Source organism: Plecotus auritus, assembly GCF_963455305.1.
Source record: "Plecotus auritus genome assembly, chromosome: 7".
Lineage (NCBI taxonomy): Eukaryota > Metazoa > Chordata > Mammalia > Chiroptera > Vespertilionidae > Plecotus > Plecotus auritus.
In genome coordinates, this window is record NC_137774.1 from 78,615,268 (window position 1) to 78,635,708 (window position 20,441).

At 39.7% G+C, this 20,441-nt stretch overlaps 1 protein-coding gene across 1 annotated transcript in view; it reads left to right on the plus strand.

Annotated features, from left to right (window-relative positions):
* ATF7IP2 (activating transcription factor 7 interacting protein 2) overlaps nucleotides 1–20,441 on the plus strand; it is a gene marked incomplete at both ends in the record, with an annotated part of 68,309 nt that overhangs the window by 42,097 nt on the left and 5,771 nt on the right. The window contains 3 exons of the mRNA XM_080677450.1: nucleotides 17,155–17,225; nucleotides 18,634–18,692; nucleotides 19,042–19,108. Coding sequence (XP_080533576.1) covers nucleotides 17,155–17,225; nucleotides 18,634–18,692; nucleotides 19,042–19,108 — 197 coding nt within the window. The remainder of the gene's footprint in view (nucleotides 1–17,154; nucleotides 17,226–18,633; nucleotides 18,693–19,041; nucleotides 19,109–20,441) is intronic.

Genomic DNA, 20,441 nt, shown 5'->3' on the forward strand with positions numbered 1-20,441 from the left:
TCCGTTTGGTTTATTTGCATATTACCCTTTTATTATATAGGATGATATACATAGGAATAAAATTGCCAAAACATCTATAAGACCTCACTTCAAAACTATAAAGTAGGCTTCAGATTTCTGGTCCAGCATGTAAGGAGTCAACCACCACTCTATTTTAACAACAATTGAAAAGCCGAATAAATTGAAAATATCAACTCTTCTTAGATTCATCAGAGAAGGAGGGTCACAGAGCAAATTACTGCCCCCAATATTGGAGAGACAAACAGGCAGAAACAGAATCACAATCTACTGGAATTGCAACAGAAGCCCATGAGCACAAACCTCCTTGCGATCTAGTGTGGAGGTACGAAATTCTAAAACTCTGGAGGTGGGAAGACTGTTATAGGGGGAACCCATAGTTTTGTGAGTTAAACATCCAGAAGGTCTCCAGGTCCATCTAGTGAATATTGGGAGAAAAATCCTCTCATGTTTTCCCCAGGTGGAAGGTGAAAGGAACCCAGCCAGATATCTCTCTTTTTTTAAATATATTTTATTGATTTTTTACTGAGAGGAAGGGAGAGGGATAGAGAATTAGAAACATTGATGAGAGGGAAACATCGATCAGCTGCCTCCTGCACACCCACTACTGGGGATGTGCCCTCAACCAAGGTGCATGCCCTTGACCAGAATCAAACCTGGGACCCTTCAGTCTATAGGCCGACGCTCTATCCACTCAGCCAAACTGGTTAGGGCCAGAGGTCTCTCTTAACACCGTCTGCTCACAGGAGAAACTGTTATCAGACCTTTACCTACCTAGGAGAATGGAAATACCCTACTCCTGATCCCTGTAGCCTTCCAATGGAGGAAGAAAAATACCCAACTCTAACCTCCTCTAGTGAAACTCTCACCTCAGGACAGGTGGAGAGGGATGGACAGAGAATACTGAAGTTCACATTCTAGGACACAGACTCCCTAAGACAGTGGCGGGCAAACTGCGGTTCGCGAGCCACAGTTTGCCGCTCTGTTGACTAATGAGTTTGCCGACCACTGCCCTAAGAGACTGAAACCTAGTGATGGGGCTAGTAGAATGTTTCCCATCCCCCCGCATCTTACTATTACATTACTAAACGCCTGTTTGTAAAGCAGTATAATGTTATATATGAATGTGTACTTTCATTAGTTGTAAAAGTATGTGTATTGCAAACTCTAGGGCAACCACCAGAAAAGAGGTATAATTGATATGCAGAGAAAGGAGAGAAAATGGAATATCAAATGCAGTTTTAGTTATAATTGCCAAAACTTGGAAACAACCGAGATGTCCTTCAGTAGGTGAATGGATAGATAACCCGTGGTACATTCCGACAGTGTGTAAAAAAAAGAAAGAAATGAGCTATGAAGCTTTGAAAATACATGCATATTACTAAGTGAAGCTAAACTGGGAAGGCTACATACTGTGTGACTCCAATATATGACATTTAAAAAAGACAAAACTATGGAGACAATAAAAAGATCAGATGTTGGAGAGAGATGAATAGGCAGAGCATGGGATTTTTGGGCAGAGAAACTATTCTTTATGATACTGTAATGGTGGATACATGTCATACATTTGTCAAAGCCTATGAATGTACAACATTAAGAGTGAACCTTGCCCTAGCCCAGTGGTCGGCAAACTGTGGTTTGCCGCTCTGTTGACTAATGAGTTTGCCGACCACTGCCCTAGCCGGTTCTGCTCAGTGGATAGAGCGTCAGCCTGTGGACCAAAGGGTCCCAGGTTTGATTCCGGTCAAGGGCACATATCTTGGTTGGAGGCTTCTCTCTGTTCCAGGCCTTGTTTGGGGCTTATACAGGAGGCAACAAATTGATGTGTTTTTCTCACATCGATGTTTCACTCTGTCTTTCCCTCTTCTACTCTCCCTAAAAATCAATGGAAAAATATCCTTGTGTGAGGATTAACAACAAAAAAGAAAAATGAAAAAAAAAAAAGTGAACCTTATTGTAAACTGTGGAATTTGGGTGATAATGATGTATCGGTGTAGGTTCATCAGATGTAACAAGCATACCACTTTGGTGCAGGATTTTGATAGTGCAGGAGGGTGGAGAGTATAAGGGAACTCTCAGTACTTTTCACTAACTTTTGCTATAAACCTAATCTGCTTTTTAAAAGTTTATTAATTTTTAAAGTATAAAATATATCTGAGAGAAATTAAAGGATACCTAAATATATAGTGAGATATATCCCATATTCACAAATCAGAAAATTATTTATGTCACTTCACCCAAATTGTACTGTACATTCTATGTAATCTCAATCAAAATCCTGGTAGCATTTTTTGTAGAAAGTAACAATCTGATTGAAAACTTACATGTAATGGAAAAAACCTAGAAGATGAAAACAATGTTACAAAAGAAAACCAAAGTTAGAAGACATAAACTACCTGAGTTCAAGTCTTACATTCAAACTATAGTAATTAAGACAATGGTGTTGGCATAAGGATAGATCGATGGACAGATTAGAAAGTATACATATAACCCATTGATTTTCAGCAAAGATTCCAAAGTAATTTAATGGTGCAAAGATAGTGTTTTCAACAAATGTTGAAATAACCAGAGGTAAAGTGAACCTTGACTCTTATCTCACACCATAAGCAAAAATAGCTTGAAATGGATTAAATATAAAATGGATCTAAATGCAAAAGCTAAAAATTAAAAACATCTATAAGAATATGATATAGAAAATTCTTCTAGCAAGTTTATAGACTTAATGAAATTTATGTCACGATTTAAAAAAAAATAATCTTTATTGTTGACAGCATTACCAATGTACCCATTCCCCCTGTCTGTGTCATAGGTAATGCATATATGCATATAAGATCTTTGGTTAATTTCTTCCTGCTCCCCTCTCCCCTTCCCTCTGAGATTTGTCAGTGTTTTCCATATTTCCATGCCTCTGGTTCTATTTTATTCATCAGTTTATTTTGTTCATTAGGTTTCTTGTTGGTTTATTTTGATTTTTAGTTACCATTGTTGATAAATATGTATTTATTGTCATTTTATTGTTCACATTTTTAATCTTTTTTTATCCTCCTTCTCTTATATTCTCCTCCTTTTCTTCCTTTCTCCTCTCCTTTCCCTCCTTCTCTTCCTCCTTCCTCCTCTTCCTCCTCCTCTTCCTTTTCCTATTCCTCTTCTTAAACAATACCCTTCAAATTTCATGTAATACTGGTTTGATGGTGATGAACTCCTTTAGCTTTTATTTGTCTATGAAGGTTAGCTTTATCTGACCTTCAATTCTAAATGATAATTTTGATGGGTAGAGTAATATTTGTTGTAGGTCCTTGCTATTCATCACTTTGAATATTTCTTGCCACTCCCTTCTGGCCTGCAAAGGTTTTGTTGAGAAATCAGCTGACAGTTTTATGGGCACTCCCTTGTAGGTTCTAACTGCTTTTCTCTTGCTGCTTTTAAGATTCTCCTTTTGTTTTTAACCTTTGTCATTTTAATTTTGACTTGTCTCGATGTGGGCCTCTTTGAGTTCTTGTTTGGGACTCTGCACTTCCTGGACATGTAAGTCTATTTCTTTCACCAGGTAGGGAAAGTTTTCTGTCATTATTTCTTCAAATAGATGTTCAGTATCTTGCTATCTCTTTTCTCATTCTGGCACCCCACCACCACCACCACCACCACCACCACCCCCCCTCCAATGCTAATGTTGGTATGCTTGAAGTTGTCCCGGAGACTCCTTAACACTATCTTCATATTTTTGGGTTATTTTTTTATTTTTACTCTTCTAATTGAGTGTGGGGGTTTTTTGCTTCCTCATATTGCAGATTGTTGATTTGATTCTCAGCGTCCTGTACTCTACTGTTGACTTCTTATAAATTCTTCTTCTCAGTCTATCTTTCATTTCTGACTGGACCTTTTTCACCCCAAGTTTAAATTCTCACCAACATTCTTGAAGGTCTCACTATGTCCCTTAAAGCTCTCATTAAGTTCCTTGAGCCTCCTTATAACCATTGTTTTGAACTCTGTATCTTATAGTTTGCTTGGTTCCATTTATTTAGGTCTTTTTCTGAAGATTTCTTCTGTTCTTTTATTTATGCTGTTTCTTTGTCTCCTCATTTTGGGTGCTTCCCTGTGTTTGTTGCTATGTATTAGGTAGAGCAATTATGTCTCCTAAAATTGGTAGAGTTGCCTTGTGTAGTATGTGTCCTGTAAGGCTCAGTGGCTCAACCTCCTCAGTGACCTGAGCTGGACACTTTAGGTGCACTCCTGTGTGGGCTGTGTGCACATTCTTGCTGTAGTTGAGTCTTGATTGCTATTGGTGTTACTGGGAGGAATTGACCTCCAGGCCAATTGGCTGTGAGGACAAGCTGCTATTATAGTAGAAGAGCTGATGTTCAGGAGACATTCCTATGGAGCAGAAAATACTTCAGTGGGGCTTTGGTGCTCACTGAGTCTGTCCCTTGAGTGTGTCACTTGTGGATGTGTAGAGTTGTAATCTGGTATGGTCTGAAACTATCCACCCAGTGTATTGGCAATGGGGGCTCCCAGGAGTTGCAAAGTCAGTCACAGCCTGGGGCCACCTGGCAGCAGCTACAAGGGTTTCTACAGATGGCTGCTACTTGTATTGAGCTTAGAAGTACCCAGGCAAGGCCAAGCTGTGAAGTAAAGCAGGCTTGTGCTAGTGCCAGATCTTGGGCCTCTAATTGATAGGTGTGGAGTACACTGATGCCAGCTGGTGTTTGTTTGAGAGATTTTAGGAATGTCTGAAGCATGAGCCAGTATAGGCCATTCATATGGGTGGGGCTGCAAATTGGGTGGGGTGTGGTCTCAGGGAATCAACAGAGCTGAGCGAACAGTGTGAGCCAAGCTGATGGAAGCTCAGATATGGCTGCCAATCAGCTCTGCAAGGCGGAAGGTTTCAGCATAGGAACAATGACCCCTGCAAGCACCCGTCTGGGAGAAAGCCACTCCCAAGTTCTTATACTGATGGCAGGCAATCCAGTTCCTCCTCATATGTCCCTGCATCAATCCCCCCCCCCCTCACCCCCCTGCCGAAGCACTGGACCCCAGAGGGATCAACTCCTATTAAGTTTGTGCATGGGCCCTTTTAAGAGCATCTGCCTGGGTCTCCAGCAGGCTTTGTCACCCAGCCACAATCCCATCTGGTTTTTACAGCCCAAAGTTATGGGGACTACTATTTCCAGCTCTGGAACCATGGACTGGGAGTCTGGTTTGAGGCTGTAACCGCTTGCTTCTCACAGAGGCCTCCACTGTCAAACTATCCCGCCTGATTAAAAATATGCCAAACGTGGGTGTTAGATCAACCTGTCCCATGCCTCCTGCCTACTAGTCTCAGTGTACTTTATTCTTCTCTAGTTGTAGGACTTCCATTCAGATAGATTTCAGGGAGTTCTGAATGATGGTTGTTCTGTATTTTAGTTATTTTGATGTGGTTGTGTGTGGGGGCAAGTACTAGTGTTTATCTGTCACCATCTTGGTTCTCTCCAAAAAATTCTTTCTTTAAACTTATTTATTTTAAATCTTTATTGTTGAAAGTATTATGTATATGTTCTTTTTTACGCATTGACCCTCTCTAGCCTACCCCAAGGCCTTTACCACCCTATTGTCTGTGTCCAGGGCTTATGTATATATGCATACAAGGTTTTTGGTTGATTACCTCCCACCCACCCACCTTCCCCTGCCTTCCCTTCAACATTCCACACTCTGTTCCATGCTTCCATGTCTCTGGATCCACTCCATTCATCAGTTTATTTTGTTAATTAGATTCCACATGTGAGTGAAATCATGTGATACTTGTCTTTCTTTGACTGACTTATTTCACTTAGCATGAATACTGTGCAGGTCCCTCCATGCTGTCTTAAAGGGTGATATTCTTCTTTTTTACTGCTGCATAGTATTCCATGGTATAAATGTACCACAGTTTTTTTATCCATTCATCTACTGATGGGCACTTGGGCTGTTTCCAGATCTTAGCTATTGTAAATTGTGCTGCTAAGAACATGGGGGTGCATACATTCTTTCTGATTGGTGCTTTGCATTACTTAGGATATATATTCCTAGATGTGGGGTCAAATGGCAGTTACCTATTTAATTTTTTTGAGGAAACTCCATACTGTTTTACATAATGGTTGCACCAGTCTGCATTCCCACCAGCAGTGTACTAGGGTTCCCTTTTCTCCACATCCTTGCGAACACTTGTCATTTGTTGATTTGTTGATGGTAGCCATTCTGACAGGTGTGAGGTGATACCTCATTGTCATTTTAATTTGCATCTCTCTGATGATCAGTCACTTTGAGCATGTTTTCATATGTTTCTTGGCCATCTGTCCATTTTGAGAAGTGTTTATATAGGGAGATAAAAATGGTAGCAGAGTAAGTGGATGCTGCACAGACACGTATAAAGTATTTCTCTCTTTACTGCATCCAGTGTGGCTAGAGAGCGGACAGGAATCCTGAGTAGGGGCTGCGGGGGATTGAGGAAATGAAAGAGACAGATGCAGAAACAGTAGGGAAAGCTGGGACCGGGTGGGCCAGCTGTCCTCTGATGGAGAGACAGTGACCCAGAGCCAGTGCAGCGCATTTATTATATACAGTATAATTCCAGGAAGTTTTACTAGATTTTTAAACAAAGGAAATTATGTGAAATCGTGGTTAAAGATCAAGCTATAGCCATGGTTAAAGATCAAGCTGTAATTTTCATTGTTGTGGCTTCTTTGTAATCGTCACTCCTGGCTAAGCCCAGATAATTGCATCCGTTCCTAGTGCCTGGCTGAACTTAGATAATGAAACCCACCCCCTGGCACCTGAGCTAAGGGTTAGGCTGACGACGTACCTGCCACTGTCACAGTATATCTCCAGGACGTGGCCAACGCCACTGGATTCAGCTGACAATAATTAAGGAAATGCTCATGTGCCTTCCCAGGCACTCTTTACAGACACGCTCTCAGGAATTACAACTAAAATACAGAAAAACTACCAGAATAATTACTGTAAGACTCACTGGAGAGAACCCTGATACCTGAGGACTGAAAGTGGAGACCTCATGGAGACTGGTAGGAGAACCGGATGTGCGAAAGGGCTGGCCAGGTGCCCACAGACAGCAACTGAAGTTCTGGAGAGAGATCTCAGCTGTGGAGGGTGCCACTGAAAACTCTGGGATCTAATCTCCAAGCTGTGCCCCTCAGCAGAGAGCACTAGAACTGAGAAGGTTACCTACATAACATCTGGCTGTGAAAAGCAGCAGAGTTACTGTCTGACAAGGATGGCTGACTTTTCAGACAACCTCTTAAAGGGCTAACACAAAATTCCTTGTGAAGCCACTCACCTTGTGCTCTGGCAGAGGGAGGGCAGAGTGGACTGGAGCTATGTGAGCAGAAGACAGGATTCGGGACTCAGGGGTTAGAGCTGAGAAGGTAGACACCCCCAGTTTCCTGTGATCAGTCATTTCTTTATGCAGCAGAGGACATCTTTCCCATACAGATATTTACCTTGCCTCGGGGGAAGACAGTTTACCCTTCCAATTGGAAAAAACCTTGCCCTGAGTCCATTTAAGACACTAAAAATAACAATTAGCCTCCAGTCACAAGCAACTGCCCCACCCTGTTGAAAAAACTCACCATACCTTAGGACAATTGCCTGGGGCCATTTAAGTAGGAGTCCTAGTCATTTTGTAGGTAGATGTGCTCTTGAGTCTTTGACTGATCTAACTAGTCAGAAACAGTGTTTGACACTGTCCTGCACTAGAGATTGAGAGGCCTGTAGAATCTACCTAATACATAGTCACAAACCCAAACAGACAGCCAAAGAGAGGAGACAAAGAAAGAACCCCCAAATGAAAGAACCAGAGAATTCTCCAAAAGAACAGATAAATGAAGGAAAAATAAGAAATTTATCTGAAACAGAGTTCAGAGTAATGATGGTAAAGCTGCTCAACAGCATGAAAAAGATATAGTAGCTATGTAAAAAGAACAGTGGAAAATAATGACATAACACAAATAAAGAACACATTGGAAGGAATCCACAACAAATTAGGAGAACCTGAGAATCGAATCAGTGAATTAGAAGACAGGGTTTAAAAAAATCATAGAACCAAAACGAAAGAAAAACAATTAAAAAACAGGAGGACAGCTTAAGGGAGCTATGGGACAATGTGAAACATAATTATATATTAGATAGCAGGTGTGCCAAAAGAGGGAGAAAGGGATAGAGAATGCATTTGAAGATATAATGGCAGAAAACTTCCCTAACCTGGTGAAGGAAAGAGTCACACAAGTTCAGGAGACGCACAGAGTCCCAAGCAAAAAGAAGTCTAACAGGCCGAATCTCAGACACATTATGAAAATGTCAAAAATTAAAGACAATGAGCAAATCTTAAAGTCAGCAGGACAAAAGCAAACTGTTACTTGCAAAGGAGTTTCCACAAGGATGCCACCTGATTTCTCATCAGAAACCCTATAGGTCAGAAGGGAATGGCATGAAGTAATCAAGGTAATGGAAAGCAAGGATCTGAAACCAAGATTACTATATCCAGCAAAGCTGTCATTAAAAATAGATGGTCAATTAAAGAGCTTACTAGACAAAAAAAAAGGTTAAAGGAGTATATCACCACCAAACCAGCATTACATGAAATGCTAAAGAGACTGCTGTAATGAGAAGGAGAGAGAAACCTAAGCATACAAAATTAAAATGGTAATAAATAAGTACCTATCAATAATAACCCTAAATATAAATGGATTAAGTGCTCCAATCAAAAGGCATAGGGTAGCTGAATGGATACAAAACATGACCCATCTTTATGCTGTCTACAAGAGACCCACCTCAGAACAAAATATACACACAGTATGAGAGTGAAGGGCTGGAATAAATTTTTCCTTGAAAATGGAATAATAAAAGCTGGAGTAGCAATAGAACTCATATCTGATAAAATAAACTTCAAAATGAAGGCTACCACAAGAGAAACAAAGGTCCTTTCATAATATTAAATGGATCGATCCAACAACCCTAAAGACTCCGCCAAAAGTCTACTAGATATAATAAATGAATTGGGCAATGTAACAGGATACAAAATCAACACCCAAAAATCGACGGCTTTTTTATACATCAATAATGAATCCTCAGAAAGAGAAACTAAACAAGGAATCCCATTTACCATTGCAACAAAAAAATTAAGATACTTAGGAATAAACTTGACCAAGGAGGCAACAGACTTGTAGTTGGAAAACTACAGGACATTGAAAAAAGAGAATAGATGATATAAACAAGTGGAAGAATATACCGTGTTTATGGATTGGTAGAATCAACATCATTAACATATCCATACTACCCAAGCATTCTACATATTCATTGTAATACCTATTAAAATACCAACAGCATATTTCATAGAGCTAAAACAAATACTCCAAAAATTTATATGCAATGAAAAATACTCAGAATAGCTGCAGCAATTTTGAGATAGAAAAACAAAGTTGGAAGAATCACGATACCAGATTTCAAGTTATAATCAAAACAGCCTGGTATTGGCACAAAAACAGGCATGTAGATCAATGGAACAGAACAGAGAACCCAGAAATTGACCCAAGCAATTACGCTTTTTTAATATTTGACAAAGGAGGCAAGAGCAAACAATGGAGTCAAGACAGTCTCTTCAATAAGTGGTGTTGGGAAAATTGGACAGATACATTCAAAAAAATGAAACTAGACCACTAACTTACACCATACACAAGAATAAACTCAAAATGGATAAAAGACTTACTCTAAGATACCATAGGCAGCAAAATCTCAGACATCTCTTGTACCAATATGTTTATATATATCTCCTAAGGCAGTGGTCGGCAAACTGTGGCTTGCGAGCCGTGGTTTGCCGCTCTGTTGACTAATGAGTTTGCCGACCACTGCGTAAGGCATTACCCTTACCCAGAAGTTTTGACTTCAGGTTAAAGACATTAGTACATTATTAAAATGTTTTTTAAGTGTTTTTCCCTAAGGCAGTGGTTGGCAAACTCATTAGTCAACAGAGCTGCAAACCCCAGTTCGCGAGCCACAGTTTGCCGATCACTGGATAATATACTGTATAAAATGCTCCCCCTGATATTTCTAAGCCAGTCTGTTCTTTAGTTTGTATTTAATGAAGACTTCTGCTTTAAAGGTTTGTGTGATGATGAAAATAAGACTATCTGCATTAGACACCCCACTGAAAAAAATTCAGCCAGAAAAAGAGAGAATGGAGAGATCTTTAATTTTTATCTAAGGAATGCCAAAAGCAGTTAAAGCTACCTATCTAAGGAACCCATGTTTCCTTAACAATCTGATGAATGGAGTGGGTTCAGAGACATGAAGCATGGAACAGACTGCAGAATCTTGGAAGGTGGGGGAGTTTGGGCTGGTGGGAGGTAATTAATCAAAAGCCTATTTTATGCATATATGCATTACCATGGACACAGACAATAGGATGCTAAAGGCCTTGAGGTGGCCAATGGGGTCGGGGAGGAAGAGGATATAATAATACTTTCAAAAATAGGGAGTTATAAAAAAATAAAATAAAAAGTATTTAGGTTGTTTTTTTTTTTTTTTATTGGATTGTTTTTCTTCCTTATGTTCAGTTGTTTAAGTTCCTTATATATTTTGGGTATTAACTCTTTGTCAGATGTATCATTGCCAAATATGTTCTCCCATACAGTAGGCTCCCTTTTTGTTTTGTTGATGATTTCTTTTGCTGTGCATAAGTTTTTTTATTTTGATGTAGTCCCATTTATTTCTTTTCTCCTTAGTTTCCTTTGCCTTAGGAGATGTATCTGTAAACATATTGCTACAAGAGATGTCTTAGATTTTGCTTCCTATGGTTTTTTTCTAGGATTTTTATGATTTCACGACTTACATTTAAGTCATTTATCCTATTGAGTTTATTCTTGTGTATGGTATATGTTGGTGGCCTAGTTTCATTTTTTTGAATGTATCTGTCCAATTTTCCCAACACCATTTATTGAAGAGACTGTCTTGACTCGATTGTGTGCTCTTGCCTCTTTGTCAAATATTAATTGAGTGTAATCCCTTGGGTCAATTTTTTGGTCTCTGTTCTGTTCCATTGATCTATATGCCTGTTATTGTGCCAGTACCAGGCTGTTTTGGATATAATGGCTTTGAGGTATGCTTCTTCTCTTCACACTTTGCTGAGAGTTTTTATCAAAAATGTGTGTTGGATTTTGTTGAATGCCTTTTCTGTGTCTATTGATATGATCATGTGATGTTTGTCTTTCAATTTGTTTATGTGATGTATCACATTTATTGATTTGAAAATATTGTACTCTGGAATAAATTCCACTTGGTATTGTGTATGATCTTTTTAATATTTTGCTGGATCCGATTTGCTATTATTTTTTTGAGAATTTTAGTATCTATGTTCATCAGGGATATTGGCTTGTAATTGTCTTTCGTTGTAGTGTCTTTATCTCGTTTTGGATTTAGGATGATGCGGGCTTCATAAAAAGAGCTTGGGAGTGTTCCTTCCTCTTGGATTTTCTGGAATAGTTTGAGAAGTACAGGTGTGAGTTCTTCTTCGAATGTTTGGTAAAACTCCCCTGTGAAGTCATCCAGACCTGGGCTTCTGTTTGGTGGGAATTTTTAGATTACTGCTTCTATTTCATCAGTTGTTACTGGCCTATTCAGGTTTTCTGATTCCTCCTGATTCTGTTTTACGAGATTGTATTTTCTAAGAATTTGTCCATTCCCTCCAGGTTGTCCAGTTTGTTGGCATATAATTGTTCCTAGTATTTTCTTACAATCCTTTGTGTTTCTCTGATATCTGTGATTCCTTCTCTGCTTTAGTTTCTGATTTTATTTGTATGGGTCCTCTCTATTTGTTTCTTGATGAGTTTGGGTAACAGTTAATCAATCTGTTTATTCTATCAAAGAACCAGATCTTGGTTTCATTGATTTCTTTGTACTTTATATTTCCTTCCTTCTGTGCTTTTCTTGTTGTTCTCTTTCTAGTTCTTTAAGTTGTAGGTTTAAATCAGTGGTCGGCAAACACATTAGTCAACAGAACGGCAAACTGCGGCTCAAGAGCCGCATGTGGCTTGCGACCCGCGGTTTGCCGACCACTGGTTTATTTCTTTCTTTTTTCTTTTTAAATAAATCTTTATTCAGATTATTACAATTGTTTCTCCTTTTTTCCCCCATAGCTCCCCTCCACCCAGTTCCACACCACCTTCTGCCCTTACCTCCCCCCCACTGTCGTCATCCATAGGTATATGATTTTTGTCCAGTCTCTTCCTAAACGCCTCATACCCCTTTCCCCCTGAGAATTATCAGTCCACTCCCTTTCTATGCCCCTGATTCTATTATATTCACCAGATTATTCTGTTCTTCAGGTTTTTAATTCACTTGATTTTTAGCTTCACTTGTTGATGGATATGTATTTGTTGTTCAAAATTTTTATCTTTACTTTTTTCTTCTTCCTCTTCTTTAAGAATACCTTTCAGCATTTCATATAATACTGGTTTGGTGGTGATGAACTCCTTTAGCTTTTTCTTATCTGTGAAGCTCTTTATCTGCCCTTCAATTCTGAATGATAGCTTTGCTGGGTAGAGTAATCTTGGTTGTAGGTTCTTGCTATTCATCACTTTGAATATTTCTTGCCACTCCCGTCTGGCCTGCATAGTTTCTGTTGAAAAATCAGCTGACAGTCGTATGGGTGCTCCCTTGTAGGTAATTAACTGTTTTTCTCTTGCTGCTTTTAAGATTCTCTCTTTGTCTTTTGCTCTTGGCATTTTAATTATGATGTGTCTTGGTGTGGTCCTCTTTGGATTCCTTTTGTTTGGGGTTCTGTGCGCTTCCTGAACTTGTAAGTCTATTTCTTTCACCAGGTGGGGAAAGTTTTCGGTCATTATTTCTTCAAATACGTTTTTAGTATCTTGCTCTCTCTCTTCTTCTGGCACCCCCATAATTCTGATGTTGGTACGCTTGAAGTTGTCCCAGAGGCTTCTTACACTATCTTCATCTTTTTGGATTTTTTTTTCTTTTTGCTTTTTCGGTTGAGTGTTTTTTACTTCTTTGTATTTCAATTCTTTGACTTGATTCTTGTGTTCCTCTAGTCTGTTGTTGGGTCTCTGTATAATATTTTTTATTTCAGTCAGTGTATGTTTAATTTCTAGTTGGTCCTTTTTCATTTCTTCAAGGGTCTCGTTATATTTATCGGCCTTTTCTAGGATATTCTTGAAAAGCCTTATAACCATGGTTTTGAATTCTATATCCAGTCATTTGTTTTCCTCCATTTCTTTCGTTTGTGATCTGTTTCTTTGACGCCGCATTTTCACTGCTCCCCTGAGTTGGTAGGGGAGCTTTGTGTGCTAGGTTTCCTATATGGCCCACTGGGTCGGCCTCCCCAGTTAACCTGAGGTGGATACTCTTGGTGCACCCCTTTGTGGACTGTGTTTACAGCCTTGTTGTAGTTAAGTCTTGATTGTTGTTGTTATCACTGGGAGGAATTGACCTCCAGGCCAGCTGGCTGTGAGGATAAGCTGTATCTACGCTGGGAGAAGTTCGGTGCTGGAGACAGCCTTATAGGATTAGACTTGCCAAATTGCAGTAGCCTCTGTGCTCAGCTTGGATGGGTTGGAGTCTGAGGGCAGAGCAGACAATCTTGGCTTCCAGTCAGCCTTGCGCTTGCGCACGCGCATGCATGCCTTCAGACCTCTGCCTTTCCCGGCTCCCGAGCCTCCGCCTGAGAGTCCAGATTACCCCCAGTAAGAGCGTGGGTCCCCAGGGGCTCGCCTGGAATTGGGGTTCCGTGCAGTCAGAACTGGGGTTCATTGCAGTCAGGAGCTTCCGACTCCCTTCTGCTAGGGAAAACCTGTGGCAACCTCCTCCGTCTTTGTGCACACTGTCGCGCGCGCCTCCAGACCCCTGCCCGCCGGGGCTTCCCCGGGGCTCCCCCGAGTCTCCGGGTGCCTTTCTTTCTACCTGACAGTCCAGACTCTCCTTGTATGAGCCTGGGTCCATGGGGTTTCGCCCGGAACTGGGGTTCAGTGCAGTTGGAACTTGGGTTCAGTGCAGTCGGGGGCTTCCTTCCCCCTCCCGCCAGAGAAAGTCAGCCAGGCTCTCAGCCGCCCTTCCTCTCTGCGTGCAGAGAGACTCTTTGCCGTACCTCCAATTCTCTGTGAGCTTTTCTCTTTCCTTCTAGTTGTAGTATTTCCACTCAGCCAGCTCTCCTGTGGTTCTGGATGGTGTTCGTTCTGTCTTTTAGTTGTAGTTTTGAAATTGTTGTGCGAGGCAGCAGTTTAGGTGCTTACCTATGCCGCCATCTTGATTTCTCCTTCAACCACTAGTTTAAATAGTTTATTAAGTAGACAACATAGAGTTGGGTCATCCTTTTGTATCCTCGGCTATCTATGTCTTTTGATTGTGGCATTTAATCTATTTACATTTAGGTTTATTATTAATGGACTGGAGAACCGGTGCACAACATTCATGCACTGGGGGTTTTGGGGTCCCTCAACCCTGCCTGCACCCTCTCGCAATCTGGGACCCCTCGGCTTAGGGCCTAAGCTGGCAGTTGGACATACCCCAAGGGTTTCTTAGCGCTGCTGCAGAGGCGCGAGAGGCTCCCGCTACCTCCACTGCTCTCGCCAGCTGTGAACCCGTCTTCTGGTTGCACGGCGCTCCCCCTGTGGGAGCGCACTCACCACCATGGGGCAGATCCTGCATTGAGCATCTGCCCCCTGGTGGTCAGTGCACATCATAGCAACCTGTTGTTCTGCCCTTCAGTCGATTTGTATATTAGGGTTTTATTATATAGGATTCTTATTTATTTCCACTTTAATTCTTAATGGCTAGGTTTCTCTCCATCTTTTTCTCATTACAGCAGTCCCTTTAGCGTTTCTTGTAATGCTGGTTTGGTGTTATTGTACTCCTTTAACCTTTTTTTTTTTTTTGTCTGGGAAGCTCTTTATTTGACCATCTATTTGTAATAATAGCTTTGCTGGATATAGTAATCTTGGTTTCAGATCCTTGCTTTCCATTACCTTGAGTACTTCATGCCATTCCCTTCTGGCAGGTAGTGTTTCTGATAAGAAATCTGATGGGAGCTCCTTTGCAGGTAACAATTTGCTTTTCTCTTGTTGCGTTTAAGATTCTCACTTTGTCTTTAATTTTTGTCATTTTAATTATATTGTGCATGGGCATGGGCATGGGCCTGTTCCGGTTCATCTTGCTTGGGACTCTGTGTGCCTCCTGAACTTGTGTGACTCTTTCCTTCACCAAGTTAGGGAAGTTTTCTGCCATTATTTCTTCAAACATATTCTCTATCCCTTTCTGCCTCTTCTGGCACACCTACTATTCAAATATTGCTACATTTCATGTTGTCCCACTGCTACCTTAAGCTGTCCTCCTGTTTTGTAATTGATTTTTCTTTTTGTTTCTCTGATTGATTTTTTTCTACCTTTTCTTCTAATTCACTGATTCGATCCTCAGGTTCCACTAATCTGCTGTGTATTCCTTCTGATGTCTTCTCTATTTGTACTGTCCAGTCTTTATTTCTGTTTTCATAATTACTATATCTTTACTTATGCTGTTGAGCATCTTTACCATCATTATTCAGAACTCTATAAGAGAGTATAAATTTCTTCTCTCCATTTCCTTTATCTGTTCTTCTGCAGAATTCTCTTATTCTTTCACTTGGGAGTTGTTTCTTTATTTCCTTATTTTGGCTTTCCTTTTTGGGTTTGGGACTATGTATTAGGTAAATGTGATATGCCTCTCAATCTCTAGTGCAGGACAGTGTCAACCACTGTTTCTGACTAATTAGGTCAGTCACAGACTCAAAGCCTCCAGTGACTGCCTCTGCCTGCATACTGCCTCTACCTGTAGTCTTGAATACCCCTCAGGCAATCGTCCACAGGTGTGGTGAGAGTCTTTCCAACAGGGTGTGGCAGTTGCTTTCACCTAGGGTCTAATTGATATTCTCAGTGTCTTAAATGAGTCTCAGAAACTCCACACTGTGGGGCAAGGTGTTTTCTAATAGGGTGGGTCAACTGTCTTCCCCACAAGCAAAAACCACCTGTATAGCAATTATCTGCTTTGGAAAGATGTCCTCTGTAGCATGAGGGAATGACTTTGCACAGGAAACCAGGGATGTCTGCCTTCTCTGTTCTAACTCCAGGGTTCTCAAACTTGGCTTCTGTTCACACAGCTCTAGTCCACTCTGCCCTCCCTCTGGTGGACCACAGGGTGAGTGGCTTTACAGGGATTTTTGTGTGTTGGCCCTTTGAGTGTGCCTACATTTCCCGCCATCTCTCCCTGGCAGTCAACAACCCTGCTGCTTTTCATAGCAGATATTATACAGGTACCCTTCTCAGTTCTGATGCTCTCTGCTTGGGGATTAGACCCCAAAGTTCTCAGTGACAACCCCCCACAGTTGAGGTATCTCTCCAGAAATTCAGTTGCTCTCTGTGGAAACCCAGCCAGCCCTTTTGAGCCTGCAGCCCTCCTACCAGTCTCTGTGTGGTCTCCACTTTCAGTCCTTGGTTATCAGGGTTCTCTCCAGTAAATCTTCAGTTGATTATTCAAGACTTTTTTTCTGTATTTTAGTTGTACTAGTAATTCCAGTTTGGTCCTGGGAGCATGTCCCAGCAGCATCCACTTACTCCACCTCCATTTTCATCTCCTCAATACTCAAGATTTTCTTAACAAAAATTCTGATTTAAATGTTAACTCATAAAAGTGGTGTCAGGGTCAAATAGGAGCAGAAGACAATCTTCTGACTCAGGATATTTCATAATCATAATTATGGTCTTATAAGAGTCAAGGTATCTTAATGGGTTTCTTTCACTTGAAGATAAGTATATGTGCTAGGTTGACATTTTATATTTTGTACCTTTATGTATATTTTATACTTATAATGTATTTGGATTCATTGTAAGTAGATCTCTACTGAGTATTAATTGTCCATTATTATTGGTCATATGATTAATTGGTAATATATGGAATTTCTTGGGTATTTGATCCCTTCCATTCCCCCCCCCACACACACACACACACACACATTTATTAGATTAAAATATGTCAGGTAGGAAATGTTTAGTTAGAAGAATTCTAACCATTGATTATATGTTTAAGCCTAACAATGCATGTTTAGTTCATTTTTTTTTATCATTTTAGTAACGATGATGTTGTGTTGATTTCTGTGGAAAATCCTAGTTTGACAACACCAATTACGTCAAATCTAACAGGTATCTTAAGTTGATTAAAATGCACTTTATTAATTTAGAAAAGCTTCAAATCAGTATTTGTTTAGAGAATGAATATTACCTTTTAATAAAATAAAATTCTACTCTCAAAAATGTTTTAATTTACTGATATATTTGATTTATATTGCCTAAGTAAATAAAGGACCTCTCAATATAATTGAAATTTCTTTTTAATCTGTGTTTATCAATTTATGGCCTTTTGTTTCCTTACTCTTTGTTTACTGGCTTTGTAAGTTATACAGCTACTTACCTTTCACACATACATTATTTTTACTTCTTTGCTCTGGCCTATGTTGGTGGGGTGTTATTGTTTTTTTTATGTTTATTTTATTCATTTTAGGGAGAGGGAGAGAGAGAGAAACATTTATTTGTTGTTCCACTTATTTATGCATTTAGTGGTTGACTCTTGAATGTGACCTGAGCAGGGATGGAACCTACAACCTTGTTATAGTGGGATGACACTCTAACCAGTTGAACTATCCAGCCAGTGCAAAGTTTGGCAATTCTTTAGTATATATTTTTAAAATTTTTTGGTGTTTTTATAATACTGTTGTTGCTCTTTAGAGTTCTTATTATACTTACGTACACTATTATACCTTAACCTTAAATTTCAAATAAATTTCCTCTCCAAATAGCTCTCTGGTTGGCCCATCATTGCTCATTCAAAATTCTCCATTTCCTTTTCATTTTTAATGATATATTAGAGTATTGGCGTTTTAATTTCAGAAAGCTTTGCCTCCACATACTACTATTGCCCCTGTGGTTTGGACTGCTGCTATTGTGAATAAAATAATTTAAGAGATCCCTGGGGCTTTCTTATTGGTTCTATGAAGAATGCTCAGCTATCTCAGGTAGTCTGATCTAATGATACTGAATCAAAAATGTGTACATTTCCAAGTTTATTTCCTCAAATGGTATTTGCAGATAGATTTTCAAGTGTTGCTAATATAGTTGTAAAGTTTCAGAAGGACAAAATATTTTGAACTAAAATTATATTTTGTTTTAACTTGCTCATCAATCTTTGGTATAGGACAGTGGTCGGCAAACTCATTAGTCAACAGAGCCAAATATCAACAGTACAACGATTGAAATTTCTTTTGAGAGCCAAATATTTTAAATTTAAACTTCTTCTAACGCCACTTCTTCAAAATAGACTCGCCCAGGCCATGGTATTATGTGGAAGAGCCACACTCAAGGGGGCAAAGAGCCACATGTGGCTCGTGAGCCGCAGTTTGCCCACCACTGGTATAGGATAAAGTCAATTGAGTTACTTTTTATGGTTGTATAATTAGCATTCCATTATTGTGTTTTAGCATTCATATAAAGTCCATACATATTTAATAGTTTAATAAACTTGCCAAATGTTCATATTTTAATAATTTTCTTTCAGATACTAGAAAAATTACATCAGGAAATTATAATTCATCTAATGCTGATACTGAAGTTAGGGTAAGTAATAAGTATTGTCTTTGAATGTTGTTTATTTGAATATGTTAGTTCTAGGAGTTAGCATAATCAGGTTCTAATCTAACTTGTATTAACAAGCCAACAGCTAATGGTAAGTATGTTTTACAGTCATACTTACCAAATTAACTTATTTGGACTCTGCCTAGTCATATTCACAGAAACTATAAAGTATTTCATTAGTTTCTTTTTCACAAGGAGAGTTAAATTAAACCATAAATATTTATAAACTATTCAATCTCTAACTTCGGTATGGTAATTTATGTGTTTTATTTTTTAAAAACATCCTTCCGCTATTGAGGCAAAAATCTTTTTTTTTAACCTAACTTTTTAGGCTGTAGAGGAAAAACTTGATTGTGTGATCGATCTGACTAAAGAAGGTCTATCAATCTGCAACACAGGTAACAGCTTTGTTTTTTTATAAAAAGAAGGAAGGGTAGCCCTAACTGTTTTGGCTCAGTGGATGGAGCGTCGGCCTGCGGACTGAAGGGTCCCAGGTTCGGTTCTGGTCAAGGGCATGTACCTTGGTTGCGGGCACATCCCCAGTAGGAAGTGTTCAGGGGGCGGCTGATTGATGTTTCTCTCCCATCAATGTTTCTAACTCTCTATCCCTCTCTCTTCCTCTCTGTAAAAAATCAATAAAATATATTAAAAAAAAAAAAAAAAGACGGAAGGGTAACAACTCAAAATGTGTTTGACCTATTTATGAATTTTATTTTAGTATGTGTGTGTTTATAGCTCTATACAATTTTTTATCACATGTATACATTCATGTTACTGCTACCACAATCAAGCACACAACTGTTCTGTCACTACAAGATTTCATCATGCTTACCTTTTTATAGGCACACCTACTTCCTGCTCCCATTCTCTAAATCCAGACAGCTGTGAATCTGTTTCTACCTTTATAGTTAGCATATTTCATGGATTTTATGTAAATGTGATAATGCAGTATGTATCTTGTGAGATTTGCTTCTTTCACTTAGTATGATTCCCTGTAAATGTTATCTCTAAGTTATTGGGTATAAATATTTCTCTCTTTTCTGTGACTAGCTTGGCTAGAGAGTGGACAGGAATCATGAGTAGGGGCAACGGGGGATTGAGAAAATGAAAGATCCATACACAAAGACAGTAGGGAAAGCTGGGACTGGGTGGGACAGCTGTCCTCTGATGGAGAGACAGTGACCCAGAGCTGATTCAGCACATTTATTTTATACAGTAAGATACCAGGAAGTTTTACTAAAGTTTAAGATAAAGAAAATATGTGCATTCTTGTGGCTTCTTTGTAATCCTCACTTCTGGGTGGGCCCGGATAATTGTGTTTGTTCCTGGTGCCTGGCTGGATTTAGATAATGAAATCCACCCCCTGGCGCCTGAGCTAAAGGTCAGACTGACAACACACCTGCCTCTGGCAAGTTATGTTTCCAAGGCATGGCTCTGCCAGGCACCACTGGATTCAGATGACAATCAGCTCAGGGGCCTTTCCCAGGAGCTCTCTACAATTGGGTATATTAGTTTTATTTTTTATTGCTGAGTAGTATTCCATGGTATGTATGTATATTATTTTATGTATAACTAGAGGCCTGATGCACGAAATTCGTGTAAGAGTAGGCCTTAGCGGGCCCCCCCCACTCCGCCCACTTGTTGTTATGGAAGGTTGTTACGCCATCCGGTCTAATTAGCATATTAGCTCTTTATTATATAGGACTAGTGGCCCAGTGCACATTAAAAGAG